Source organism: Gymnoscopelus braueri, assembly GCF_963280865.1.
Source record: "Gymnoscopelus braueri genome assembly, chromosome: 6".
NCBI classification, from domain to species: domain Eukaryota; kingdom Metazoa; phylum Chordata; class Actinopteri; order Myctophiformes; family Myctophidae; genus Gymnoscopelus; species Gymnoscopelus braueri.
The window spans coordinates 52272731-52291881 of NC_137607.1; the positions used below are offsets into that span (position 1 = coordinate 52272731).

The window sequence follows — 19151 nt, forward strand, 5'->3', positions numbered from 1 at the left end:
TGTTACCATTATCCCCAATGGGAGTTGCATAGGTGTGGACTGGCCTTAAAACTGTTTTGTTGCAAGGAGTTGCAACTAGTTGCATTGGTGCAATCTGGCCTTAATAACTACAGGTTCTTTTTTCCATTTCCTGAAAAGTAATGGTTTTGGACCACCCGACAGCGACAATATGACCACATGATGATGCAGATGTACAAACCACATGCGTGTCTATAACCCAGATGTAAATAGGGGTCTGTGACTCCATGTGTCCCATTTGAACGCTTTACCTGCCTGATGAACAATATGCATGCACTTGTGCTTTGTGTTGTTCTGATGTATCTTGGACAAAAAGGTAAGTCATTCGCAAGACTAAAGAACTGATTATGGTTATGTGGCTGTGGACTATTACTGTACAGTATTTGCATGCTTACAACAACAATGTTAGAAGCTGGTCAATATTGTTTTGAGATCTACTTTTGCCTTTTCCTTTTCAGCACTTGGGAGTGAAATCATAAATGGGAAGAAGGCCCCACCGAAGTTATTTCAGTACATGGCTTCTGTGCAGAGTGATTCGAAACATGTATGTGGAGGATTCCTAGTCAGTCGAGACTTTGTAGTCACTGCTGCCCACTGTGCGTAAGTAAAGTTAATATTATTTATTTACTTCTTTCTTTCTTAATTATTACCGTTTTGGTTACCACATAGGCTAGACATTATTGTCTAACTGACATACAGATCTTGTTGGTACTTAAGAGAAACTACTGGTATCTGTTGTGTTGATATATTCAGGGTATTTACCAACATGAGTGTTGTTGTTGGTACACACAACCTCAAGAGAACTGAGAGAGCAATGAGATACAACGTGCTCAAATGCAAACACCCCGACTTTGTAGATGTCAAGTCTGGAAGTGACATCATGCTTCTCAAGGTAAATAGCATAATTAATCCTAATATGAAGGATGGAAAAAATAAAATGAATATACGTGTGTGTGTGTGTGTGTGTGTGTGTGTGTGTGTGTGTGTGTGTGTGTGTGCGTGCGTGCGTGCGTGCGTGCGTGCGTGCGTGCGTGCGTGCGTGCGTGCGTGTGTGTGTGTGTGTGTGTGTGTTATATATATCCTTTATATGTCTCACAGTCCTTTCTCAAATCACTGATATTAAGCTAATTTAATTTATTTATTTATTGCAACCTTGTGTTCGCAGCTGTATGGGAAAACTGGAAAACCATGGAGAACAGTTAAACTTCAAAATAGTAAAGGTAAAACTATCGAGGAAAATACTAAGTGTTTTGTAGCAGGATGGGGGCTCACTCAAACTGGTGGCACAGTTTCCGATGACCTGCGAGTGGTTGATGTATCTACGATTGACCAGAATGTCTGCCAAGATAAATGGGAGGGCATGATGCTCCCACACGAAATTATCTGTGCAGGGGGGTATGGGACAGACAAAGGATTCTGTCAGGTGTGTATTTCCAAATAACGTCTTTCCAAATAAATTGTGTCAATTCATTTCAAACCCAAAATCATCTGAATTTAAACTTGTACAAACGCAATGAAGAAAATACTTCTTTTTTTTCATAGGGTGACTCTGGTGGCCCTCTGGTGTGCAAAGGGAAGGCGGTTGGTATTGCATCTTTCAACAATGACAAGATCTGTGACTACCCAAATGTTCCCAATATCTATACAGATGTGTCAAAGTACCTACCCTGGATCAAAGAGATCATGAAGAAAAAAACATGCTAGATTTGATAGTCAATGTACTGTACTTTGAATGGCCTACAGTATACAAATAAACTTGACATTGACTTGCCCTTGCATTATAGACCAGCAAGATAAATGGGTTGATTCTAGAGGTGGGACCTTTGGCTGAAATGCACCAACAGTATTGCTCTGTGCACTTGTATAACTATTCTCCCTCTGAGGTAAACTGAGGTCTGCAGTACGTGCTTGCATCATGGGTTCACCCCCCCCCCTTATTGTCATCTACTTTTGCTTATTATCCTGTACTACCACAAAAGAAAGAAAGAAAGAAAGAAAGAAAAAAAATAAAGACTCTTCAACTTGAGGTTTAAGAGAGAAAGTGAGTTTAGATTTGTATGCATTGTATGAACAGACCCCCCCCCCTTTATCTAAGTACTTATTTTGAGGATCTGTGATTTATTTGAAATGGTTCATTTACAGTAGGCTATGTCCATTTGCAATTTTATTCTATATCTTCTAATGCCCTTCCAAGTATTTGTTTCATTATCATTCCAAGCTAATGGGGAAAAAGAGACAAATCTAAGCTAGAGTAAGAAAATAGTGTGCAAGTTCTTAAAGGTTTAATGACATTCACTTTTACACCACATTCAAAGTCTTTGTCCTGGTCCTTCAAAAGTGTACAAAAAGTTTTAAGTGAAAATTCCATTCCAGTGATCCATGGCAGGTGTTTTTCTCTCACATTTCTAAAGCCTTTTCAACTGCAATGAAAAAATAAATCTTTGCCTGCGGGTGTCGCTGGTGAGGGATTTTGCCTGTCAATCATCGCCTCTGCTCCGCCCCCCCCCAAAGGAAAGGATAGGGGAGGGGAGGGGCGAGGAGGAGAGTGGGCGGGATTAATCGACTGTGACCTCACTGTCGAAGGGCCAAGCTCAGATTACTTTTCAGCCTAATTATTCAGAAAACCCCAGACCACAGAAAATCCACTGAATGTTCTAAGTTCAGGTTTTTTGGGTGTAATTGAGGTCATAAAACCCCAAATAAAACATTGAAAATAAAAAAAGTGAAAATGAATGTCATGATACCTTTAACACTGCAATCACATTTAGCCTGGTTAGACCATCTTTGCTACCAAGAAATATGGCAGCAGTCATCACCCACTGGCTGAAATGTTTTTTATTAACAGCATTGAGGGTGTGTAAGAAAAAAGAGGACAGTGCAAACGTGCCGTTACATTTACTATAATCTAATCACTTTTAATAAAGTCCAGTTCACTTCAGATACTTCAACACTTTTACTCAAGTGGTATTCTTATGGGTGACTTTCACTTTTATCAGTAATTTAGTTATCACTGTTTTTACTCAAATGTGGCTTTCAGGTATTTTTTCCACCAATAGGTTTATGGAACAGAAAATGCTGAATTATACAATAGCTAATGTTTTCATCGCTATTATATATATATTATATATAACGCAACGCATTGTGAGCTTGTAGATCTGCTATTTTCAGTACTTCCTAATTATATATTTTTTATTTATGGAAATTATTTGTTTATGAAATGCTTTTGAAAATGTGTTTTTATTTGATGAAATTTGTGATTTTTTTGTAATAAACGTTTTTTTTTATATAAAAAAAAAAATATATTTTTAAATGTAGGAAACTGTAGAAAAAATGACACATTTACTCGCGGCCCATAGAAATTGGTCCGCGACCCAAAGATGGGATGTTTGGGAAACCCTATATATGCCTATGAGGATACAGCTTTAGCTTGTGCTGATTGGTTAGCTAAGCTCCCATATAACCCCTAGGGCAACTAGTAACCAATTAGTGCAAAAGGACAAAAGACAGAGATGGCAATAAGCTTGTGCTGATCTGCTGTTTAACTTCAAGGGTTAAACAACAGTATAACCAATCAGTAAAGCGTCAAGGCAAGCAGAATTGACGACGCAAGTGAACTGTGCTTAAGGTAAAGCTTCGGTCTCTGGGCTTAGCAAGCTTAGATTAAGAAACTTGTGCCAAACATGCATCATATACGTATTGTACATGCTCAACGTTTGGATGAAAATTGTGATCAATAGCCTAGACCTGCATTTGTGGCTTCCTGAGTTTGAAACACCACTGAGTCCATCTGAGTCAGTCAGGAAACTATGGGTTCTGTGGTTCTTCACAGTGCATGCAAAGACATCTTGTCTGAATGTAGGTATGCAGTGTTTTTGCAACTAAAGTTGAGTTAGCTATTGGGTGTGTGTGGCAATTTTGCTATGTGGGTACCTGGTCCCACATACAGGATTTCAGGCAGGCTGACAGGGAAAGATGATTTTTGTAGGTAACGGTTCACAAAGAGGATGCTTTATGCTTGTGCTCAACTCCTGTCCTTTTTGGGTTGTTTGAATTTCTGCAAAATGCTGTTCGGCCCCAAGAACACAGTGCAAACTTTACTGTGACTAATGGATTCAGTGCTTAAAAACCTTACATTCCTTTTTGTCCTGAACATTCAGAACTTTCACGGCAGAACATCTGTCCCACCTTTGGAATCTATTTGGATATCTCACCAGTGTGTCTCATTGTCAACCTAGCCAGTTCGGATGTCATGCTCTCCAGGGATTTTTGGGGATTGCACATTTCTTACACTGGTTCATCCTCTGCACATGCATGATACCTTCTAAACGGCACATACAGTATAAATGGAATCACATTCACAGACCTTGCAACCTCTATAAAAGAGGTCATATGACCACAAGAGGATGTAGATGAACAAACCACACGGGCCGCCAAGATGGGATGCAAATAGAGCTGTGACTTTCTACAGTATGTTACAGTATATACACGTTCTTGTGCTTTATGTAGTTCTTATACAGTATGTCTAAGTCATTTGCAAGAAGTTGGAGTACACTTGCATTGCAATGGTAGAAGTATTGATGTTTGCTGGTTTATTTAAATTGCTTGTGGGGGTGGTAATTGAGAATCACTTGCACTGTTTGCTTTTGCTAATTGAAATACAACATAAATTGTCTGTTTAAGAGATTTGGGACTCACTCTTAAAACTCATTCACTACCACAATTATTGCTGACCGCGTTTGCCCACTGCCAGAGATTTTTCATTTAAAAAAAGAAGTACTCAGGAGCCGAGATACAGAATTTTTAAGTTTTAAGTTAACAAGGAAGTGGATGGGAGTGTAGATCTTTAAACAATCATATCTCCTTGGTCTTTGGGTCAAATTTGAAAAAAAAACTAAAAAAAAAACTAAAGAAAAAAAAATTACGTTTTTTACGTCAGTGGCAGGATTGGTAAACGGGACAAATTACGTTTTTTACGTCAGTGGCAGAGTGCTCCTCTTACTTCTATTATGTATGACTCTCATTCTCCCCCTGTTGGGTAAACGGAGGTACTGATTAATAAAGATCATCATAAATCTAAAGTTTTATAATAGACCACTACAGAGGTGGGGGTTCAGCTTCTTAGTGAATATACCACATACTTGCAGCATGGGTTCACCATATCATTCTTTTCTGTTGTGAAACATACTTTTGTTTTTCTGTTCAAATCAAAAAACAATAATTTATAGCTAAGAGCTTGTCAAAAGTCAAGTAAAGTCACATTTATTTGCATAGTCCTTAATCAACCCCTGTTCTTACAGTATATCGGGGGAGGAACAACTCAGGGTGGAAACTGTGGGCTCTGTGGTTTTTCAATGTGCAATCTTCATCTCTGAGTGTTCAGCAAAGGTCTACTCTACAGACAATGGAAATAGGCAACAAGACCAGACCAAATGTTCTCACCACAGTGGTGCTTGCAAAAATCTGCAGAGTCATTGTGTCTTTTGTACTTTTTGTTTGAGTGAAGGAGTGAGAGGAACGGGCATAATCTTTATGTTTCATAAAAAGAGCAATTGTATGCTGTTGTTTATCATCAATCGTGGTTGACATGTTCAATATTTTTATGACCAGATTAACAATCACATTTGTATTATGTTCTAATGCAAACAAACAAACAAGTTGTTATTGACGTTAAAAACATCTACTACTTGCAGTTCTGTGTGTACATTTCACAATGCACCGCGATGCGACACATTGTGAACTTGTAGACCTGCTTCCTCCTCTTGAATAAAAACAAAACAAAAACTTTGTAATCATTTGAAGTTTTTTTGCCTAATAATGACATGCCCAAAACACAGATGCCAGTTTGAAAGTGGGTAAGTCTGTCTGTGAGTTTTATAAATATTTAACAAATGAAAAGTAATAGTAATGTGGCTATATAAAGGCCAGTCCACACCATCGCAACTCTTTGCAACTCCTTGCAACATGCAACTTCTTCAAACTACTTGTAACCATTATCCCCAATGGTAGTTGCAAGGAGTTGCATTGGTGTGGACTGGCCTTATCACTGTGTTGTTGCAAGGAGTTGCGACTAGCTGCATTGGTGCAGTCTAGCCTTAATAACTACACTGAAAAGAATACAGGTTTTGGATATACAGTACAAGGTTTCCACTCGACAGCGACAATATGACAGTTTACAGTTTAGGCATTTAGCAGACGCTCTTAATCCAGACTGACTTACAGTAAGCATGACCACATGATGATGCAGATGTACAAACCACATACGTGTCTATAGCCCAGATGATCATATAGGGTCTGCTATTTAAATAGGGGTCTGTGACTCCATGTGTCCCATTTGAACGCTTTACCTGCATGATGAACAATATGCATGCACTTGTGCTTTGTGTTGTTCTGATGTATCTTGGACAAAAAGGTAAGTCATTCGCAAGACTAAAGAACTGATTATGGTTATGTGGCTGTGGACTATTACTGTACAGTATTTGCATGCTTACTGTACAACAACAATGTTAGAAGCTGGTCAATATTGTTTTGAGAACTACTTTTGCCTTTTCCTTTTCAGCACTTGGGAGTGAAATCATAAATGGGAAAAAGGCCTCATCTAAGTCATTGCTGTACATGGCTTCTGTGCAGAATGATGGGGAACATGTATGCGGGGGAGTCCTAGTCAGTCAAGACTTTGTACTCACTGCTGCTCATTGTTGCAAGTACGTTTATTTTACCACTCGAGCTATCTTCAATTAATCTGATTCTGAACTTGAACTTAAGACAACCTGTTACCTGAATAACATGGTAAACCAACAGTCATGGTTGACATACAAACATTCATTCATCAATGTTTCTTTTTGTACATCATGTTGTTGGCACTCAAGAAACAAGTACTGATGATAAAATGGTCTAGTTGAATAAGTAAACAATATATTTGTATTTTATACTTGCATGTTCAATATACAAACAGGTTTTTCAAAATGATAAGTAACTAGAAAATGTGCTCCTCGGAGCACAAGTCTCCGCCAGCGGACCCGTGCTATTTTAATCAAATGAAATCACCTACCCTATCTTTAACCATAGTTCTCTAGGAATGTTCTAATTTCATAATATCATCATCATAATGCAAAAGGCGTTGGTTAAAATATTTTCTCTGTGTGATGTCTTTTTCTCTTTCTGTTTTTAAACCACCACGGCCATAAGGGTACTTTGATGGATTTGCCAATTCTTCAAACTTGTCGTCTAGATAGAATGCGCGTGGTTTTTGGTGTTCTGCAGGGGCGACTGAATATGTAGTGTCTTTCAGATTTACTGATGGCGTTCTCATCCTTAGAAGCGGTCAGTTGACACACCTATTTATAGAATTGTATTTCGTCATGCATCCCTCATGCATCCCTCTAGCCAATCAAAGGCATTGGTGTCAACATATTAACACGTATTAAGACTTCGGCCTTGTTGTGGGATCAATTCAACTCTAGTCCTCTTCTGTGTTACTGTTGTAGATGAGTATGCTTTCTTAGCTTTGGCCTTCTGCACCTTTGCTTGACCAATGTCAGGTGTTCTCAAAGGGACACACACACGCACGGACGGGTGATTTGGACTAGAAGATACTGTTCCAATCAAGACTGATTGATCCTGTCTTACCTCGCTTCAAAAACGTAAACGGCTTTTTGAAGTGACACACCTATTTATAGGATTGTATTTCGTCATGCGTCCCTCTAGCCAATCAGAGACATTGATGTCAACATATTGACACGTATTAAGAGTTCGGCTTTGTTGTGGGATCATTTCAACTCTAGTCCTCTTCTACGTTACAATTGTAGATGAGTATGCTTTCTTAGCTTTGGCCTTCTGCGCCTTTGCTTGACCAATGTTAGGTGTTCTCAGAGGGAAACACACACGCACAGACGGGTGACTTGGACTTACTGAAGGTACTGTTCCAATCAAGTCTGATTGATCCTGTTTTACCTCACTTCAAAAAGTAAGGGCTTTTTGAAGTGACACACCTATTTATAGAATTTTATTTCGTCACGCGTCCCTCTAGCCAATCAGAGGCATTGGTGTCGACAAATTGACACGTGTCACGTGGAGCTTGCCCAATGTTAGTGTCGTAAATTGGCCATGATCAGACAGGAAAAAACACTATTCCCTAAGTGCAAGAATGAACAAGAATCCAGTTGAAAGAGGGTTTGTCCACAGAAATGTATTTATTTCCATAGACGTTGACATCTGCATTGCCAATCACAGAGTGTACTTAAATCACAACAACATCACAATATATACAGACAGACATTTCACATAGAACCTCCTCTCTGTCCTCTTTCTTGTCCACTCACAAACAAGCTTCTAAAAACAGCAGGCTTCTTGACCAGCCCTTTTCTCAGTCACACAATCTGTCTTGGTTTAAACACAGAACATTTATCTATTAAACTGCACTTTTACACAAGCTCATAATATGAAATCATTATTCAACATCCCATTAGCCTCAATATAAGACCACACACATATATATTCAACCTTCTATGAATGATTTAGACACAAAGAGATGATTTAAGAGGAGTGGCATTATTCTTAGATTTGATAGCAACTGGTTGAATCAGCTGTCTCTGTCTGTTGTGACTCTGGGCCCTATTTACCTTTCATCCTAATGCAGTAGTCGCAGCTTCACACCTGTTCAGAGCAAAAGGTCTCACAGCACTATTTTCTTACCATATAAGGTCTCACAGTCTATTTCTCAATTTAGAATGCTATTCCCACACTGTTATTAACCCTTAATAAATGATATAGTCCTGGAAATACCATACAACTTCCCCTCTTGGAGGATGATCAATAATCCTCCATAAAAAGGGATATCCAGAGACTTATCTCACTCCTTACTTGAAGATGATCTCCAAAATCTTTTTTAGACAACAGATTCTCTTGTGTATTGGTTAGCATAATAGCGACCCCTCTGGTGGGTTATGGAACTAGTAACAAATCAACGCTTATTTCTCTGTAGACAAATGGAAATGAAAAGCAATCTTCATAGGGTTATGGGTCAAATCACATCATATAACATACTTTAACATGAAATGTTCTTAGTGTTCACGCGCACAGATATGATCTCTGTTCTTTCTTTTTTCCGCTTATACTAACAACGCAATGTTTCTGGTAAGCCTCCTTCTTTGAATGTCCATGTTTGCACCTGTAGAATCAATGATCAGTCATTAAAACAAAAGCTGTTCCTCATTGTAGAAAAACTGAAGCCACGAAAAAGACTTTTCACAAGCCACTTCCTTGAAATCACTGCCTTTTTGGGTATGCGCCCACAGCTATTTTCAGCGCTGGACGTAGACAAAGAACATATGGGATTATCCACCCGTGTGTAGTAACCTTCATTTTGCAGATGAAATTTTGTTGAATCTCAAAGACCAGTAGAACTGAATTCTGAAACATCTAGCTGTCTGCTTGATGTCTGTGGTTCTATAAACCTCCGTCATTCTGCCATCCTGTATTGCTGTGCTGAGCTGTCAAAACCGGACCTCGTCGTGGACGTTTGCAGAGCTGGGTTCAGAAGTTGAGCCTCCTGGCACCCCCTCTCTGCTGATACGATGACACAGAGCGGTGTAGATGATGTCGGATCGAAACGGTAGATCTCAGTTGAAGCAGTGGAGATGCAGTGCATTTGCAGATCGGAGAATCATTTGGGTAGAGCAGCTGTCCTAGCGATATCTTTAGCGTGCTCCTTTTGACATCTCACCGACTCCTCCTTGCTGCAATAGACACGTCCACTCCTCCATGGTCTCCCCTCTGCATTCTCCAAATTCCTCCCACGCCAGTGTCTCCAACTTTCTCCATCTCAATCTGTTCTTAGTTTATAAAAACACTTGGAAAAAACTTTCCTACAGAATCTAAACATATAGTATATTTTAGCTATGACCTAATCGTTTTATTCCTACATAACATTGACTCAATCTTACATTACAGGCTACTATGTTACTTTTCAATTTTTTCTCTTTGTTATATTTTACAAAACAATGATTCCCATTTGTTACTCATACATCAGAACGTTTTAGCATTTTCCTAATAATAAATACAATTTTTACTGTCTCAGCAGCTATTTAACTCTATGTCCTGACAATAATTCAAAATGTGTAGGCCTACTATAGTAATCTCTGTATAAGCGTTCCCCTCTGGATCCTAATTTTATAATAACTTTTACTCTCAATTTTTTCAAAATGTGTACACTCCTTAATAAATCTATTTTACTTAAGTACAGATTACAAAGGTCAGTGCCGGTGGTTGTCCATCACAAGGGTGTCAGAGCAGTTTAAACAAATGGAACAGACCCCCCTATCTGTCTGCCACCTATTGACTAGCTTACTAACTTTTCCTACCATTCGACACTCGGGCATGGGAACTGCTAACCAATTCCCTACCCCAAGATCCATCGCTAAAAATAAACACCCACTGACATTTCTAACATGCCAGCTGCTTTAGGTCTGTTCCCAAAAACTACTCTTATCCACCATTGTAACCAACACCCCCGCACTCACCTTAAATCTCCAAAATGAAACCAAATGTTCCCTCTGCTCCTGATTAGGTAAGACAAACAAACAAAATATGTGGTAATTTCAAAAATGGCACAGAACATCTCCTATATTGCATGCTTAAGTATTATAAATATTATCTATTCCTTGGACAAAAAGCTTCAGCTTATTTTTTAGCCCCAGTGGTGAGCCATTGAATTAGGTTTTTAGCTCACCATTGAAACTCTGAACATTACTCAATTTGTGATATATAAAAGGATATGACTCAGACCGGGAACCGTTAACAAGTTGTCACTCAATTTAAGGCAAAGTTTTATCTAACATCCAAGCACAACAAAGAAAAGTCTGTATCTTTTCAAGAAAACCTGCAAAGAAAAAGTTTGATACCTTCTCTTAACTCCCCAATGCACATGGCTTAATCCTCCTTTTTAACCTCTAATTATATCCAAATCCTTCATTTTAAAATCAGCTCCATCTGTGCATCACTCATGAGTCAGTTCAACTAAATCATTTGTCTATTAATTAAAGCACGCATGTGTAGCTAATACATCCGTTCCTCAATTTCTAGGCACCTTTTAACAGATCCAAAATATGGCCGTGCCATGCTATCCCCGCCGTGATCAATCTCAGCGTCTCCCCAGAGAAAATACGAACGATTCCGTTTCTTGGCCAAAGTAACGAAAATCTCCCATGGGCGTGCACTCCCAGGTCATATCTCTCAGGAAAAAAGCCTCAATCTTACACAACAGGGACAGCACGTTCACAACAATACATTAGACCAGCAAAATCATTAAAACTGCCATGAATAAGCACAAAACAGACCGAAATCGTTTCTATCTAATAAAACTTTAGTAGTATTCAATTAAATATTTTTCCACACGGACATCAACAAGGTCTGTAGTCGATCAAATTTAACCCTTGCTTATAATATTCCAATTATATTCCTAAATTCACTTTTTACTGTCTTCTTTGTAGATTACTTTAACAGTTCAAAAAGATTCTTTCACTTTCACTATTATTTTGACTATTATTTTGAATAGTTATGTTTCTGTTCAACAATTGACTATCTACACAATTATTTCACATCTCTCCCCTCTTTCAACACATTCAACAAAAAATGTGTTGAAAACAAAAATGAAACCCTCCAACCCCAAAAAACAGCACTGGGTCTAAGCTATCTCAAGCACTCAGCGGCACCGAAAAACTCTCAATATCCAGGCGTAAAAATAAATAAAACAAAATAAAATAAAACCACCTAACCTTCCCAAGACACAGATCACAACAACCACAGACCGCGCCCCCCCCCCAGGGAAAAAAATCGCGCGTGTCAACAAACAACACACACACATACACACATACAGTCACCCCTCCTAAAACACCAAAATAATCACATAACTTTTAGCAAAAACACCTTTGGATGGCTGGCAATTGTTACAAGCACAAGTCCAGCTGTTACAACCGAAAACACCATTACATCAGTTAAAGCTGATTTTGTGTTCTATAAATAACAATACTAAACAACACAAAGACACACTCAGTACAAGACCAACATACAATGAGACAAACATCACCTCCTCCGTACACACACTCTCACATACACCCAAAACTGACATAACCAACCACACAACAAAGACACAAAACAACATTACCGCGTCACCACCGCCAGTAAACAAACAAAGACAAGACCAACTTCACAACGTGAAGAACACCAAACAGAATCAAAACCAAGCTAGCATCAACACTGCCAATTTGAAATGAAATAGCATTACCACGAAAGTGATAATCCAAGATAAGCAGTACACAGCCGAAAAGCCATGACACCAAAGAGTCGCGTTCACCAAGAAGGCCGAAAAGCCACCACAAAATGAAACACAGAAGCCAGGAAAACCAGCAGAATCACAGGTCCACTCCACCCATCACCAGAAAGCAAGAAAAAAGAGATTAAAAAAAAACCAAAACATCATCAGTCACCATTCAACCACATCCATCATCACCGGCCATTCAACATCCATCCACAACATCCAACCTTATCACCATTCAACCGTATCATCATCATCATCATCATAAAAGACATTTTAGTCGCTCCAGAAAAATCATCGTGTTTAACCAGGGAGCCGGTGCTATACATGCCTGATCAGAGCATGCACCAATAACCGGAGTCTTCAGCTTTAATTCCATAAACATAGCAACATTTTTATAAAGTGTTGACTAAAGGTTGGAAATATATTGGCCCTAAAGAGCCCTGTCTCCCATCCGTTCTCTTAAAGGCCCACCGGATATAAGAGATTACATAATCAGTAAAAGTACTACATCAAGGCTAGGAAGTGAAGCCACGTAATCAATTTTGTCGCGTAGACATATGCTTAATGCATCACATATATCTAAGCGACCCCACCTTCCAAAACCGGAACCTCGTTGCACAGGAAAATAGTGAAGTGTCCCGTCGGATCCAAAAAGGACCAAAATACAGATTCTTTGTCCACCGATCGACGGGAGAAATAGACATCAGTTTAAAAATGAGTCCGCTCTCCGGAAGATACAGGGCCCAGTGTGGTTGCCAATTATGTCGTAAATTGGCCATGATCAGACAGGAAAAAACACTATTCCCTAAGTGCAAGAATGAACAAGAATCCAGTTGAAAGAGGGTTTGTCCACAGAAATGTATTTATTTCCATAGACGTTGACATCTGCATTGCCAATCACAGAGTGTACTTAAATCACAACAACATCACAATATATACAGACAGACATTTCACATAGAACCTCCTCTCTGTCCTCTTTCTTGTCCACTCACAAACAAGCTTCTAAAAACAGCAGGCTTCTTGACCAGCCCTTTTCTCAGTCACACAATCTGTCTTGGTTTAAACACAGAACATTTATCTATTAAACTGCACTTTTACACAAGCTCATAATATGAAATCATTATTCAACATCCCATTAGCCTCAATATAAGACCACACACATATATATTCAACCTTCTATGAATGATTTAGACACAAAGAGATGATTTAAGAGGAGTGGCATTATTCTTAGATTTGATAGCAACTGGTTGAATCAGCTGTCTCTGTCTGTTGTGACTCTGGGCCCTATTTACCTTTCATCCTAATGCAGTAGTCGCAGCTTCACACCTGTTCAGAGCAAAAGGTCTCACAGCACTATTTTCTTACCATATAAGGTCTCACAGTCTATTTCTCAATTTAGAATGCTATTCCCACACTGTTATTAACCCTTAATAAATGATATAGTCCTGGATATACCATATTAGCTTGGCTAACAATGTTTGCTCACACAAAGCGAAAACATATTCTCCACCTTCGGCGGAGACAATAACTACGTATATGTACTCAGGAATTGTACCAAAATGAGTGTTGTTGTTGGCACACACAACCTCAAGAAAATCAATAAAAGAGCAATGAGATACAACGTGCTCAAATGCAGACACCCCAACTATATAAACGTCTTGTCTGGAAAAGACATCATGCTTCTGAAGGTAAATAGCATTTATTAATCCTAATATGAAGGACTGAAGAAAAGAAAAAGAAAAAGAAAAAGAAAAAGAAAAAGAAAAAGAAAAAGAAAAAGAAAAAGAAAAAGAACACACACACACACACACACACACACACACACACACACACACACACACACACACACACACACACACACACACACACACACACACACACACACACACACACACACACACACACAGCTATTAGTCCTTTGGCAAATCACAGATATTAAGCTATTTATTTATTTATTACAACCTTGTGTTTGCAGCTGTCTAGGAAAACTGGACAAAGAAAACCATGGAAAACAGTTAAACTTCCAAACAAAAGTAAAGATAAAACTATCAAGGCAAAGACTAAGTGTACAGTAGCAGGATGGGGGCTCACTCAAACTGCCGGCACAGTTTCCGATGACCTGCGAGTGGTTAATGTATCTACCATTGACCTGAAGGTCTGCCAAAGGGAATGGAGTCCCTATCTTAAGACACCGTCCACCCTGCCACAGAATATTATCTGTGCAGGGGGATATGAGACAAAGAACGGAGCCTGTCAGGTGTGTATGAAATTTGTTCTCTCTCCAAATTAATAATGTCAACTGATTCTAAAGAAAAACTAGAAATGTATCATTACCACCAAGGGAAAATACTTTGACCTTGACCGTGACCATGCACATGACCTTTTACATTATTGGCCCAAACATTAATTGTCTCTTCAAGGGAAGACCATTAATAATTCCCACCATGTTTCATGAAATCCAGACACCCATTCTCATGTTATTTGGCTATTAGACATAGCATCCAATGCTGACCACTACGGTCATCTAATAATCATGAAATGCTCAATAAACATGACTAACACAATGTTTTTGTTTTGTTTCTTAGGGTGATTCTGGTGGCCCTCTGGTGTGCAATGGGAAGGCGGTTGGCATTGTGTCTTTCAACTATAAGAGCATCTGTGACTACCCGACTGTACCAAATATCTATACAGATGTATCAAAGTACCTACCCTGGATCAAAGAGATCATGAAGAAAAAAACATGCTAGATTTGATAGTCAATGTACTGTATTTACAATATACACTGTTGTTGTAATACACTTTCATTGCACTGTTAAACATATCTGTTTGCTGAAATATAGAATGACATGGATCAAGAAAATGGCCATGTGAAAGAAGCATACTGTATGTGTTTTAGGAAGCTCTGGCAGGAAAGACTTATATCAAAGCTGGAAAACCTTTCTGTTTGATGGTGCCTTTTATTGAGATTTTTGTTCTTCTGCACTGTATTTTTATGCTCTATTTTGTTTCATTTGTGTTTGTTTTTATTTGTATAAAATTCAAATGCACTTTCATAATGTGTTTATTCTACTTTGAATGGCCTGCAGTATACAAATAAACTTGACCTTGCCCTTGCATTACAGACCAGTAAGATTATGGGTTGATTCTAGAGGTGGGACCTTTGGCTGAAATGCACCAAGAGTATTGCTCTGTGCACTTGTATGACTATTCTCCCTCTGTTGGGTAAACTGAGGTCTGCAGTACTTGCTTAAGTTGCTTGCATCATGTTTTTTTAATATTTTTTATTCCTACTTTTTTATAAGTTCTTAACACTGCTGGTTAGACCATCTTTGCTACCAAGAAATATGTCAACAGTCATCACCCATGGCTGAAGTGTTTTTGCGGTGTGTTCTAGAACAAAGGAGGACAGTGCAAAGTCTAAATGACTTATTTTCAGTTCAGATACACTTTTACTAGAGTGGTATTCTTATGGGTGACTTTTCATCAGTCATTTTGTTATCACTGTTTTTACTCAAATGTGGCTTTCAGGTATTTTTTCCACCAATATGTTTATGGAACAGAAAGTGCTGAAAAATACAATAGTACAAATGTTTTCATCATAACATTATGATGTTTCCTGATAAGTATACTATTTAAATCTAAGTGTTTGTATTTGCAGAGCCTAATGTGTTTCTTTTGATTCCCACATCACATAGCTGAGACAATCTAACAGCATTCTGCTATGGGAAACAATACCACATCCCTTTCTCAAGAACAAACGTTTGCACAATCACGTACAGAAAAAGAAGAGTGCATAATTGCCTAAGCAATGTGTTCACAATCTGTGTGGATTATTACTGAAGATGCTAACTTTTTAATCTGTACAAAAACCTTTACTTGAACAAATGTATGGCTCCTAATGCAATACAAAACTGAGTAAAGCAACATCATTTATACACTTTCAGAGTACATCTTCCAGAGCTTCCAGCTATTTCAATTTATATTTTTACATGTCTGACACAATTTGCATGGTAGGAATAAATATCCTGTATATTATATATTATCATGCAAGCTTATTTTGAAATGCTAAAAACCGTGAATTAAAAAATTAGCATCCAAATTCAACATATACTGACCTATATTGGAGTTATTGCAAACCGATCACTCAGGGCCCAACTCGTTTACGATGTTTTTTGAAAACCTTATGCCCATACCTAACACCATGCCAAAAATCAAACATATTCTTCATGATTTTTGACATTCTCTCCCAGCTATATATACACAGGAAACCAAGGGGGACAATTAACTGCGACTTTACTAACAGTTACCACAAGCACACACTGAAAGCATACACATAATTGAACACACACAGAAACTCAGACTAATTAGTAACAACATGACACGACAATGAACCAGCACAGAGAGCAGTCACAGGCAGTGTTAAATAGTCTCTGGAGCTCGTTAGCCAGCTAGGCAAGGCTGACACCTGCCGGTGAGTGCACTCTGTAGGCAATCAGAGTCCAAAGAGGAGACGGGAGGGACTGGAAAGCTCAAGGGGGAAAGCACACTGGGCAAAGTCACAACAGGGCATGCTGGAAAGGGCAGGGCACACAGGGCAGGGGCAGAGGCCACGATTGTGACAGAGGAACTGTCCCATTAACAAAATAGTAGTCCCGCCAGGATTCCTCTCGACAGTGTGCGGAGGGAGTTGGTTGATGGCAGCCAGATGCTGCTGGCTGCCATCTAAGCCACCATTACTCATCCATTCTGTGAACCATATCGTAGCTCTTCTCTGCTCAGTGTTTTAGTTCCATGCACCCCAAAGCATCAGCATGATCGTTGCCCTGGTTTCATACATTTTCATACATGTTCCTCTGGCAGCAAGGCTGCTGGCAGTTTCAATTCAGCCAGTGGCATTGGTCGGCTGCGTATTATCAACACATTCTCACTACCAAAAACCAACTTGTTGAGACTTGGGAGTGAGGGACTTGTCAGGTACCTTTCGCCCGGTCAGGCACCTTTCGCATCCAATGCTGATGCCGAGGACAGCCTTTCATGTTTCATGTTGGTCACGTGACTCAGACTACCCTGAATGTTGAAAAGTGATGCTAAAGAGTTACCCAGTTCATCCTGACCAAGCATCAGCACTGTATGTGATGAGTTGGGAGTGAGAATTGCAGTGCACCTTCTGCTCAACTTAAGTTGTGACAATAAAGTGATCCGCTGTTTAACTTCAAGGGTTAAACAACAGTATAACCAATCAGTAAAGCTAAAGAGTGAAGGCAAGGAGAATTGACAACGTAAGTGAACTGTGCTTAACGTAAAGTTTCGGTCTCTATGTTTAGCAAGCTTAGATTAAGAAACTTGTGTCAAACATGCATGAAACTCTGACACCAAACACCGTTTTTGTGGACGGTTTGGTTTTGGAATTCTCATCTGAGGTGTCCAGCCAGGCACAAAGCAACAAAACAGAGCAGAAAGTGGCGATGTTTGACTGTTCACAGAATGGCGAGGCACATAAGGAACACATATCATATACGTATTGTACATGCTCAACGTTTGGATGGAAAATGTGATCAATAGACCTGCAATTGTGGCTTCCTGAGTTTGAAACACCACTGAGTCCATCTGAGTCAGTCAGGAAACTAGTATGGGTTCTGTGGTTCTTCACAGTGCATGCAAAGACATCTTGTCTGAATGTAGGTATGCAGTGTTTTTGCAACTAAAGTTGAGTTAGCCATTGGGTCTGTGTCTGGCAATTTTGCTATATGGGTACCTGGTCCCACATACAGGATTTGTCAGGCAGGCTGACAGGGAAAGGTGATTTTTGTAGGTAACGGTTCACAAAGAGGATGTGATTAAGCCTTACGCTTGTGCTAGTGCTCAACTCCTGTCCCTTTTGGGTTGTTTGAATTTCTGCAAATGCTGTTCAGCCCCAAGAACATGCAAACTTTACTGTGACTAATGGATTCGGTGCTTAAAAACCTTACATTCCTTTTTGTCTTCCTGGACATCCAGAACTTCCACGGCAGAACATATGTCCCACCTTTGGAATCTATTTGGACATCTCAGCCAGTATGGTCTCAATGTCAACCCAGTCAGTTCGGATGTCATTCTCAAGTATTGCATCACAAAAAGACAGGTGGTGCTGCTGTCCTCTAAAGTAGCATTTTTACAGACTTCCCAAGCCCCTTAATACAGGGATTTTTTGGGGATGGCACATCTTTCACTGGTTCATCATCTGCACATGCATGATACCCTGTAAACGGCACATACAGTATAAATGGAATCACATTCACAGACCATGCGACCTCTATAAAAAGGTCATATGACCACAAGATGTAGATGTACAAACCACACAGGCCATAAGACCCATAGGCTGGGACACAAATTGAGCTGTGACTTCCTACGGTATGTTACCTATTTGAATCTCCTACCGACATGATGAAAAATGAACACGTTCTTGTGCTTTGTGTAGTTCTTATGTCTTGGACAAAAAGAGAAGTCATTTGCAAGAAGAAATAACTACTTAGAGTATGTGGATGTGGAATATTACAGCACAGTATTTGTATGCTTACAACAACAATGTTAGAAGCTGGTAAATATTGGTTTGAAGAGGAAGAGGAAATTGGCACACACTCTTACAGACTAGCACGATTATTTGGGTTCATATGGGGATCTAGGTGCTCCTCTTGTACTTCTATTATGTATGACTCTCATTCTCCCCCTGTTGGGTAAACTGAGGTACTGATTAATAAAAACGACATCATCATATCATCATAAATCTGAAGTTTTATAATAGACCATACAGGTGGGGGTTCAGCTTCTTGGTGAATATACC

General features: G+C 39.2%; 1 protein-coding gene across 1 annotated transcript; it reads left to right on the forward strand.

Annotated features, from left to right (window-relative positions):
• Positions 1 to 266: 266 nt before the first annotated feature.
• LOC308086462 (granzyme B(G,H)-like) lies at positions 267 to 15078 on the forward strand (the record flags this gene model as incomplete). Its single annotated transcript, XM_080429989.1, has 5 exons — positions 267 to 334; positions 477 to 618; positions 772 to 910; positions 14307 to 14588; positions 14917 to 15078. Exons 1-5 carry the CDS (start codon positions 277 to 279, stop codon positions 15076 to 15078), a joined length of 783 nt encoding a protein of 260 aa, XP_080286115.1. The 5' UTR covers positions 267 to 276.
• Positions 15079 to 19151: the final 4073 nt, after the last annotated feature.